The sequence below is a fragment of the Alexandromys fortis genome, unplaced genomic scaffold (assembly GCF_014885135.2).
Source record: "Alexandromys fortis isolate MF-2015 unplaced genomic scaffold, M_Fortis_MF-2015_v1.1 scaffold_33, whole genome shotgun sequence".
Lineage (NCBI taxonomy): Eukaryota > Metazoa > Chordata > Mammalia > Rodentia > Cricetidae > Alexandromys > Alexandromys fortis.
Window position 1 is genome coordinate 9,467,379 of NW_026067917.1, and position 11,106 is coordinate 9,478,484.

The 11,106-nt window shown below is 39.3% G+C and overlaps 1 protein-coding gene across 1 annotated transcript in view; it reads right to left on the reverse strand.

Moving 5' to 3' along the window:
* Positions 1–11,106, reverse strand: part of Arhgap15 (Rho GTPase activating protein 15) — a 591,259-nt gene that overhangs the window by 463,733 nt on the left and 116,420 nt on the right. The window contains exon 6 of the mRNA XM_050140010.1: positions 2,515–2,604. Within this exon, the coding sequence (XP_049995967.1) occupies positions 2,515–2,604 (90 nt within the window). The remainder of the gene's footprint in view (positions 1–2,514; positions 2,605–11,106) is intronic.

The following is an 11,106-nucleotide window of genomic DNA, read 5'->3' on the forward strand; positions in this document are numbered from 1 at the left end:
GCAAATTATTCCCAATGTTTCTTTTTGCTAACAGAACTATAAAAGCAATTCACATTATTCTACTCAAACGACTGACAGTTTTGATCTCCTTGATGGGTGCATATTAGAAAATTTTAACCTAAGCTTGTGGAAACCAAGATGGTCTATCCAACATGAATGAACAGAAACTCATACCAGAATTTTCTGTAACTTTTGTGTTCACAATATCTTTATAGCCTTTTATTTCTACATTCAAACCTAGCAAGAGTTTATCCACATATCCTCTATCAATCTATCTATCTATCTATCTATCTATCTATCTATCTATTATCTATCTATCTATCTATCTATCTATCATCATCATCTATATATGAATCATGCTATCTATTTGTGCATGTACCCATCTTTCAATCATCTGTGTAAATATTGAAGGCTCAAGGCCTCATGAATTGTTCATTTATATCAAAAACAAAGATAGATGACAAAATTTTTCAAGCCACTAAATTTGCAAAAGGTGAAATAGACTTCAATGTCTTTGGAAGAAGCTGCATTCAGAAGTATATATAAAATTCAAATGGAAATTATAAAAGAATGAACATTAGCAATAGTTCAAAAGCTAGGGATGATATATACCATCATTTGTGCACCACAGAGTTGACAGTAGCCTCATTTTTGATCTAATTGAAAATTTACAGAGATAAATGCAGAAAGACTGGCCTCAGAGATCTAAAAAAAATGATCCATTTTACAAACATCATGTTCTTAAAATTGAGCACGATATCTTTCTTTTACAACTTTCTTAATTGGAGTACCCACAATGCATGTGGACATACAACATTTAGCTTATCTAATCATGCCCTAGATCAGTGGTTCTCTACCTTCCTAACGCCGCAACTCTTTAATACAGTTCATTAAGTTGTGGCAGCCTCCAACCATAAAATTATTTTCATTGTTGCTTCAAAACTGTACTTTGCCACTGTTATGAATCGTAATGTAAATATTTTTTTGGAGCTAGAGGTTTTCCAAGGGGTCACGACCCTCAGGATGAGAGCCACTGTCTTAGATTGTCAGTGACTTGAATTATGACCCTTATGTTTTATTCTTGGTGTTGGAATAACACCAAGAGACAGAAATAAGAGGAGGGGGTTATTTTTTTTTTACTGATTCTTACCTTCTCATTCTCAAACAAAGTTCATCTTATTATTTATACCTTGGTTCTCTAAATTCTCTGCCGTTTGGTTTGAGATCACTCTCCCTACGTGTGCCTTCCTGCCTCCTTCCTTCCTTCCTTCCTCCTTCTTGTTTAAAATTGTATTTTTAGTTGACAGATGATAATTATATCTATCCTTTCACTTAATTTTTGGTTAAAAACATCTCTATATTTAAGTAGAGCAAAACTAGAAACGGAAAGATAATTTATTCTAGGACATGCATAGCTTTTTTTTCTTTTTAAATCTGAATAGGTCTGAATTATTTTACTCTATCTGAATAAGTTCCGGGAGGAAGTAACCCATACTGGATACACTGGAAGTGAGCTATTTCCCCTCATATGGGTAGAAGTGGGAAAGGCCACCACATATGCTACTGCAAGATCCTTATAGTGATTTCATCAATGTATTTTATTACATAATAACTTACTTTTAGTTAAAAAGTAGAACTACTTCAGAAAATATTTAATATCAATAAATAAGTATTAATCCACTCCCTTCACTCCTAAATGGGATAATTCTAAAATATAACAAAATGAAAAATGTAAATGTTGTATATAACTTAAAATGGAAAAAACATATCGAATTTATAATCTGAAATAATTATAATCTGAAGTAATTTCACAAGTGAGATACCAAAGTTTATGGTTTCTATTCATTTAAGGATTTTGTGGTTTATTTTACACTCAGTGGACTGTGATTCTGCCTGTTAATCAATCATAGTAATTTTCTTTCCAAAGTGAAAATAGTCAATATAAAAGGTTTAAAATTTATTATTAATTAAATTTGTGCTTGGACAACTTCGTCCATGTATAGAATGCATTCTGATTTCTCTCCCTCCTCCCTTTCGCATGTCCTTGCCTTCCCCAACAGGCTGCTCTGTTCTCCCCTGCTCCTCACTTCCGCTGGTAAATGTTCTTAATGACTGGAAGGCAGGGAGGGCACCAAATGAGAATAGCTTATAATTAGGGAATCGTAATTTGTGTACGTTTGAACGTGCCGCGTCACATCTATTTAAGCAAAGTGTTCTAGGTTAGCACCCCAAACAGCTCTCAAATACATTGCAAAGTTCAATGATGTTGCTGTATAATAAGCGGCAGAGAGCATCTATTTTGTGTCTAGATAGTAACCAGGCATCAGGGGGAAACACAAAATAAACCCACGGTTCCCCAAGGAAGAGGAGTCAGAGTCAGTCTTTCATAATGACCTTCAGACGAGTAGCTCACGCACACGGAAACATCATAGGAAGGTAATCTCATTCTGATTACCCGAGAGAGCTCCAGCTTAGAGGAAGCAGGAATAAATTGAGTACATGTGGCACTCCTACCTGAAAGACACTCTTCCTGCTTGATTTTTCCTTGGCCCATTCTATATGTGCACCACGCAAGTCCACGCATTCTGCTTTGTGCCTGGCTTTCTGTAAACAAAAATGAAAAGAAGAATAAAGATCAAAGGGCACTGAAGAAGCTTGTCAGAAAAAAAAAAAAAAGTTTACCGAGTTAGAGGTTGTGCATACGTACGCCACGAAGCCTCTCTTGTGTGCTTCCCAGAGGAGACCTAATCTGCGGGACTTTTACTTGGGATTTTATAACTTTAATACTCTAAAATTACAAGCATAGTTTTAAATACATTTCATTAGTTACACATAATAAAAAGGATCAATACTTCTATCAATGATTTGACATAATTTTAAAGAAATAGAAGCTTAAAGATCTGCTTTTCTGTTCTGTATAATATTGCTATTGTATTATATCATCTAGTCAGACATGGACAGGAACAAAAATTAAGTCATACACCTGTTAGACCTAAAAGTAAAAGAAAAATCACAATGTAAGAGGGAAAGGTCTAGTTTAGTTTTGTGACCTCAGCAAAGTTACTTAGAACATAGCTACATGATCTTGAAATTAGAGCAAACAGATTCAGCTTAATCTCAAACTCTCTTCTAATGTTTGTATTTAGTATGTTAACAAATTCAGAAAGTAGCATTGTCACCAATGTGCCTTTCACAAAGTCACATTTTAGTTGGACATGTGGCACATATGGTTAATCCCAGCACTCACAAGACAGAAGCAGGCTGACCTCTGTGAATCAAAGGCTTGCCTGGTCTGCATAGTGAGATACTGTCTTAACATAATAATAAGAAAGGAGAGAAAGAGAGGGTAGGAGGGGGAGGTAGGGAAGGAACGAAGAAAGGAAGGAAGAAAAGGAAGGAAGAGAAGGAAGGAAGGAAGAAAAGGAAGAAAGAGAAGGAAGGAAGAGAAGGAAGGAAGGAAGGAAGGAAGGAAGGAAGGAAGGAAGGAAGGAAGGAAGGAAAGAAGATCCACATTTAAAAGTTTAGGAGTACGTGTGTAAGTTTTATGTAATAAAGCTAATTTATTTAATAAATAAATCATAGTATTGGATTATTTTTATATGAAGTACATGATAAATGAAAGTAATTTTATTTCAGAAATTCCTAATAACCAGCTAATATGAATGTTAACTATAGTTGCCTAATAATTTCATTTGACACAGTGAATATCATCTACATAAGTTTAAATTCACACAACTTCAGCTGTTACACAAAGCTTATTTTTGGACATTCTTTACTGTTTTCCAAAGAGGTACTGTATAGAGATGTTTTGCAACAATTTTCATGTGCTTTAGGCTACTCTAGGTTTCTTTACAAAGAAATTCAATAATTTCCTCATCTTCTTTTTCTGCAGAACATCCTAAACATTTAGTATAGAAATGTTTTAGGCAACTTTCACAAACTTTAAGTCAAATCTTGAAATTAGAAATGTAAAAGTGTTGAAAAATAATTTTCTGTCCAAATTGTTGCCTTATAACCACTCTCTAATTTTATTGGATTTAAAAAAATCTAACAGGAGTTGGTAGAAAATTTTCTTTGTCTTTTCTTTTTTTTTTTACCCATGATAAAATAGGATATGTTTACCTTTCAGCAACCAAAGTGTGTGTGTGTGTGTGTGTGTGTGTATGTATGTGTGTATGCATGCACACACATGAGCATAATTATCTGCAGGAACAATTTCACCTGGTTGGATAGCAGTTCACAACGTGCCTTTCACCTCCATTTAGTAGAAGCCTCGTGGGAATCCCTTTAAAATCAGCCACGACTCTAAAAACTTCTGCAATCAGTGAGTTTCACAGGTTCCCTCGGCATCGACACGCAGGCTGTCACTAACTACTGTAGTGCTCATGAAGGAAAACCTACAAGTTGCTTCCCGGAGAGTTGGTTAAATTATATCATACTCAGAACCAACAATAATCATTAAGGAAATAAAACTAAAGGGTGTTATTTGCCCCATATAATGCAATGGGGTGGGAGAGAGAGGTGGCTGCAGAATTACATTATATAAGAAGTACTTTGTATAATCAAGCATTTCCTTAACTAGCATCTCCCAATGACTAAGCTATCTTTTAATCCTTATAGTAATTGAGGCAATTATTATTATTACTACTGTGCTATAGGTTATAAGATATGTCAGAATGATTCTGGTGTGCAGAAGTTTACCAAGGCAAACAGCTTAAAGGGGTGTGAATCAACTTATTTGTTTTAAATTATTTCACTAGTTTTGGTGTTTGAGTGTTTTTTTTTTTCCCCTCCATGTGTGCCTAAGCCCCACTTGCATTTCTGTGGCAAAAGAGAGCAGCAGATCCTTCAGAACTAAAGGTATCGATGGTTCTGAACTACCTTATGGGGGAATTGAACTCTGGTCCCTTGGAAGATCAGCAAATGCTCTTAACAGCTGAGCCATCTCCCTGGCTCTAAAGGTCAGAATCCAAACGCAACTGGAGTCACTGTCTTCTTCATGCAGTGCTGAAAATCAAACACGAAGCTTTGCCCATGCATGGGCAAATGCTTTACCACAGAGAGGTACCCACAGCTCTCAAAATCTGTCTTTAACTGGTGTGCAGCCCGTGAAACTGGAATTACCATGATAGAACACAACCAAAGGTGGGGAAAGCTGTGACTTACTCATTAGACTGCAGGACAGGTGTTGATTGTGTTTACATCCCTTCTGCTAAGTTAATCTTGTTGGCGAGCCTTCATCCCTTCATCATCTTTATGTATTCGACCTACACTACCTCCATCCAGATCTTCATCCCGCTGGCTCTTCTGCATCAGCTCCCTGCTGTAGGCGCCTTGTCAGCAGCGGTGGTTTTTGAACCCTATGGAGAGCGGCTGCTTCCCTGCACCCCTGGAAACCTCTATCTTAATTCTTATTTGACCTCATGCCTTCCTGAAAGTATCACGTGTTCTTTGTATATACTGACTATCTGTGTTTCTCCCTTAGAGCCGCGCTTCCGCAGCGTGGGGCTTGTTTTCCATTTTCTTCACTGTTTTTTACCCAATGTATGGAACAGTGCCTGGCACACACTTGCTCTACAGGGAATATTTACTGAATTCTGAATGAAGAAAAATATCAACATGCAACTAACTTTTCTGCTTTGGAAGGAAGTCTTGAGATTCTTAAAATTTTGTTTTACATAAATTAAGATTTCTAAAATGTTTAAGAGCTAAGCAGTCATTTGTGATTTGGGAAATGATTACAATAATTTAATGGGTTCATTGAAACTGAGTATGAATTTCATGAAATCATTCTTTTTTTAATTGATCTTTATTGAGCTCTACATTTTTCTCTGCTGCCCTCCCTGACTCTTCCCTCTCCTTCAACCCTCTACCAAGGCCCTCATGCTCCCAATTTATTCAGAAAATCTTGTCTTTTTTTCTACTTTCCATGTAGATTAGATCTATCTATGTCTCTCTTAGAGTCCTCATTGTTGTCTAGGTTCTCTAGGATTGTGATTTGTAGGCTGGTTTTCTTTGTTTTATCTTTAAAAACCACTTATGATTTTAGCCATTCTGACAGGTGTAAGATGATATCTCAAAGTTGTTTTGATTTGCATTTCCCTGATCGCTAAGGAGGTTGAGCATGACCTTAAGTATCTTTTGGCCATTTGAACTTCTTCTGTTAAGAATTCTCTGTTCAGTTCAGTGCCCCATTTTTTAATTGGGTTAATTAGCATTTTAAAGTCTAGTTTCTTGAGCTCTTTATATATTTTGGAGATCAGACCTTTGTCTGTTGCAGGGTTGGTGAAGATCTTCTCCCAGTCAGTAGGTTGCCTTTTTGTCTTAGTGACAGTGTCCTTTGCTTTACAGAAGCTTCTCAGTTTCATTAGGTCCCATTTATTCAATGTTGCCCTTAATGTCTGTGCTGCTGGGGTTATACGTAGGAAGCGATCTCCTGTGCCCATCTGTTGTAGGGTACTTCCCACTTTCTCTTCTATCAGGTTCAGTGTGTTCGGACTGATATTGAGGTCTTTGATCCATTTGGACTTGAGTTTTGTGCATGGTGATAGATATGGGTCTATTTTCATTCTTCTACAGGTTGACATCCAGTTGTGCCAGCACCATTTGTTGAAGATGCTTTCTTTCTTCCATTGTATACTTTTAGCTCCTTTATCGAAAATGAGGTGTTCATAGGTTTGTGGGCTAAAAACCAGGTCTTCTATAGGATTCCATTGGTCAGCTTCTCTGTTTTTATGCCAATACCACACTGTTTTCATTACTGTAGCTCTGTAATAGAGTTTGAAGTCAGGGATTGTAATGCCTCCAGAAGTTCCTTTATTGTATAAGATTGTTTTGGCTATCCCGTTTTTTTTTTTGTTTTTGTTTTTGTTTTTCCATATAAAGTTGATAATTGTCCTCTCAAGATCTGTGAAGAATTTTGATGGGACCTTGATGGGGATTGCATTGAATCTATAAATAGCCTTTGCTGGAGAGGTTGTGGAGAAAGGGGTACCCTCATCCATTGCTGGTGGGAATGCAAACTTGTGCAACTACTTTGGAAATCAGTGTGGCGTTTTCTCAAAAAATTTGGGGTCAACCTATCCCTGGACCCAGCAATACTACTCTTGGGAATATACCCAAGAGATGCCCTATCATATGACAAAAGCATTTGTTCAACTATGTTCATAGAAACATTATTTGTAATAGCCAGAACCTGGAAACAACCTAGATGTCCTTCAATGGAAGAATGGATGAAGAAAGTGTGGAATATATACACATTAGAGTACTACTCTGCCATAAAAAACAATGACTTCTTGAATTTTGCATGCAAATGGATGGAAATAGAAAACACTATCATATAGTTATTATCCCTGCTATGGGAAATAGACAAGATTGCTGGGCGAAAAATTGGGATCTTGGGGGTGGGGTGGGATGGGGGTAAGGGGAGATGGGGAGAGAAAAGTGAGAAGGGGAGGATAGGGGGAACTTGGGGAAACGGGATGATTGGGGATAAAACAAGGTTGGATAGAGGAGCAGGGAATCACATAACTTAATTAAGGGAACCACCTTAGGGTTGGTAAGAGACATGAACCTAGAGTGGCTCCCAGGTGCTTAGGGCAATGTCCCCAGTTGATTCCTGGGCAGCTGAGGATAGGGAACCTGAAATGACCCTGTCCTATAGCCATACTGATGAATATCTTGCATATCACCATAGAACCTTCATCTAGCAATGGATGGAGATAGAGACAGAGACCCACACTGGAGCATCGGACTAAGCTCCCAAAGTCCCAATGAGGAGCAGAAGGAGGGAGAACATGAGCATGGAAGTCAGGACTACGAGAGGTGCACCCATCCACCGAGACAGTGGGGCTGATCTTTTGGGAGCTCACTAAGGCCAGCTGAACTGTGACTGAAAAAGCATGGGATAAAACTGGACTCTCTGAACATGGGGGACAATGAGGGCTGATGAGAAGCTAAGGACAATGGCATGGGGTTTTGTTCCTACTTCATGTTCTGGCTTGGTGGGAGCCCAGCCAGTTTGGATGTTCACCTTCCTAGACATGGATGGAGGGGAGAAGACCCTGGACTCTCCACAGGGCAGGGAACCCTGACTGCTCTTTGGACTGGAGAGGGAGGGGGAGATGAGTGGGGGGAGGGGGAGAGGGGGGAGGAGGGGGAGGGAAATGGGAGGCTGGAACGAGGCAGGAATTTTTTTTTTCAATAAAAAAAACACTTATGAGTGAGTACATGTGATAGCTGTCTTTCTGGGTCTGGGCTACCTCACTCAAAATTATGTTTTCTAGCTCTATCCATTTGCCTGAAAAATTCAAGGTGTCGTTATTTTTTCTGCTGTGTGGTACTCCATTGTGTAAATGTACCACATTTTCCTTATACATTCTTCGGTCGAGGGGCATTTAGGTCAACCTTCTTCAAGACCCAGCAAAAACCACTTTTGGGTATATACCCAAAGGATGCTCAGTTGTGCCACAAGGACAACTATGTTCATTGCAGCATTGTTTGTCATGGCCAGAACATTGTGCAGCTTCCGTATCAATAATGTGAGCTATGTTCTATCCAGAAACTCCAGGGTTAAGGAAAGTGTTGACTGTTCCTTTAAGAATTTTATAGCTGGGGCTGAGCTTTTGCATTGAATCACTAGGTCAATACCACACACAAGGCACTGGGTTCAATCTCTGGTAACAAATCATACACACACATACACACCCCATGCATATGGACACACACACAAACACACAGACACACACACAGGGGGTGGGTGCAGAGGCAGAGACAGAAATTTCCATATTAGGAGCCCTTAAAGACTACCTAATTATCTATAGTCATTCTACAATGTTGAAATAGAGGAGCTCAATGGGTAAAGAGTAATGCAGGCTTTCACATTCTTTACATCGTTTAGCTGTGCCAGTCTCTAAATATCATCCACATTGCCCATCAATCCCTGTGGATGTGGGTTCTTGCTCATGATAACCCCAATCCAAATTCCTGCCACTCCCCCTCACTGCCCTTTGCTCCTCAGGGCAACATGCCTTTGATGATCATCTCCCCTTGCTGTCCCAACTCCTATTGTTCTTACTCTTCCATCTCTTCCCCAATCTGACTTCACGGTGCTTCTCATCTACAGAAATGGCTGTAAGTTCTGTGCAATTCCTTCCTGCTCCTGACACTCCTTCTGGTATTCTTGAAGTAGTCTTGGGATAGCCTTCCCATCTTCTAAGACCTTTCTGGTTTCATGTCTTTCCATGCATAAGCCAGTGTTCCGGATTCAACAGTCACTTCCACCACCCGATTACCCACCCTGTTTCCCCATAGTCCTCTGCTCACTGTCTGTCTGTTTAGAAGTCTTCTGGGAAAATAATCTTGTGGGCTCCTCCGGATAGCGGCATCCCAGATGGTGCTTGCCTTACTCATTGGACTGTTGACTCTGCTTAGCAATGCTTTTCTGTACCTGGTCACTCTTTGTTCTTGCTTGAGACAGGTAACTAACTACCAAGTGTTTATCCTTCCCAGCTCTGCTCTGTGACATGGCTTATTCTTGCTGCCCAAAGATTGTAGAGCTCACGTGCAAGGTTCCTAAATTCCATCGTTACCAAAAACAGATGAAAGATTTTCACTAAATTCTTTTATATTCTATTCTTTACGATATCATTGTGAAGATAGTGTCAGTCACTTCAACATGCATGTGAAAAAAAAAAAAAAAACTCAAGCAGCAAGGGACCAAGTACCTCACAGAAGGCCACACACTTAGCAAGTGCCTAAGCTGAGCTTTGAACTCGGTTTTATCAGACTGCATGCAGCATGCCCTTGACAGTACAGAATCCAACCTCCCATTCTTGGACATTCTTTCTTCCTCTGAGTTCACTGTTCCAAAGCAGGAAACCTAATTCCTATTTTCTACTTGTTCCTTGTAAAAGCTGACATTTTCTTACTCCTTGTCTAGCCACAGAAATCCAGTTCTGGCTCTGTGGTCAGTTTCTACCTACCCAGAGCCTCATTCCTTGGCAAGAGAGTCAGAAGTCTTTGAATACATGTGTCATGCGGGATACTGATGACAGCCTGCGGTCTGCCTGACCTCAGAGCAAGAGGGAAATTTACCCCAGGTGTATCTCCCCTAACTCCTGGCCCCGTCCTGAGAATTCAAACCCTGCTTTACCTGTTTACTCACTCTAATAGAATCTATCCTCGACCACTTCATTTATGAGAGACAATGGAGAAATGCTGTTTCAAAGTGTCAACTCAAAAGCTTCACTCTTAGCCACCTTTATTATTATTCCATTATTTCCAGAATCCCCAGGCACCCGCACTCATGACGTCCTGTTGCTCATGTACCATGCTCCTCTTAACCCCCATAGCCTGGCTTTTACTCCCATTTCTGGTTAGTGTAAAACTTTTTAACCATTAAGGTCAACACCAGCCACCTGACACCTAGTCTCTGCTCCTTAAATTTGGACTTAAACTGTCTAGTTCTGCTGCCATCGTCCAAGAAATGCTCCTGGCCTCAGTGCTCGAGGGCATATTTGCTTTTACTGTTCTGTTTTTCCTGTATGACTTCCTGTTTGTTTCCCCTACCTTCCTTCCTCTCCAGTTTCTAAACCATCTATGGTTGGTTCCTAAAAGATCCCTGACTTACTCTCCTGTCTCTCACATTTTCTTATTCAGCACTATGCTGTGGGTTTCACTCTTACATCTAATCTGGCCTCATCTTTTGTACTAAGTTGACTCCTCAATCAACTCCTCTGCCCTACCCCCTCCAGCTTCTAATAGCGGTCCAGAACTCTATTTTTTAGGCTACTAATATTGAAACAAGCTGTAGGACTCTCGGGGCCTTCTTCTTGGACTTCCTTACATATCTCTATTGCTAATCTTGTTTAATAACCTATTTACTCATCTACATGAAATTTTATTGACCTCTTCCATCATCTCTCTCATCAGTGATAGCCAAACAGTTAAAAAAAATCCCTGATTTTTAAATTACCTTTGCTCTTTCCATCTTGTGACAATAGTCCTTTGAACTCTTTTGTTTTCTTTTACCTGAATTCTTCTAGTTTTTTTTCCTATGGCCAGTCCAAAAAAAAAAAAAAAAAACCCAAAACAAAGAAACACACA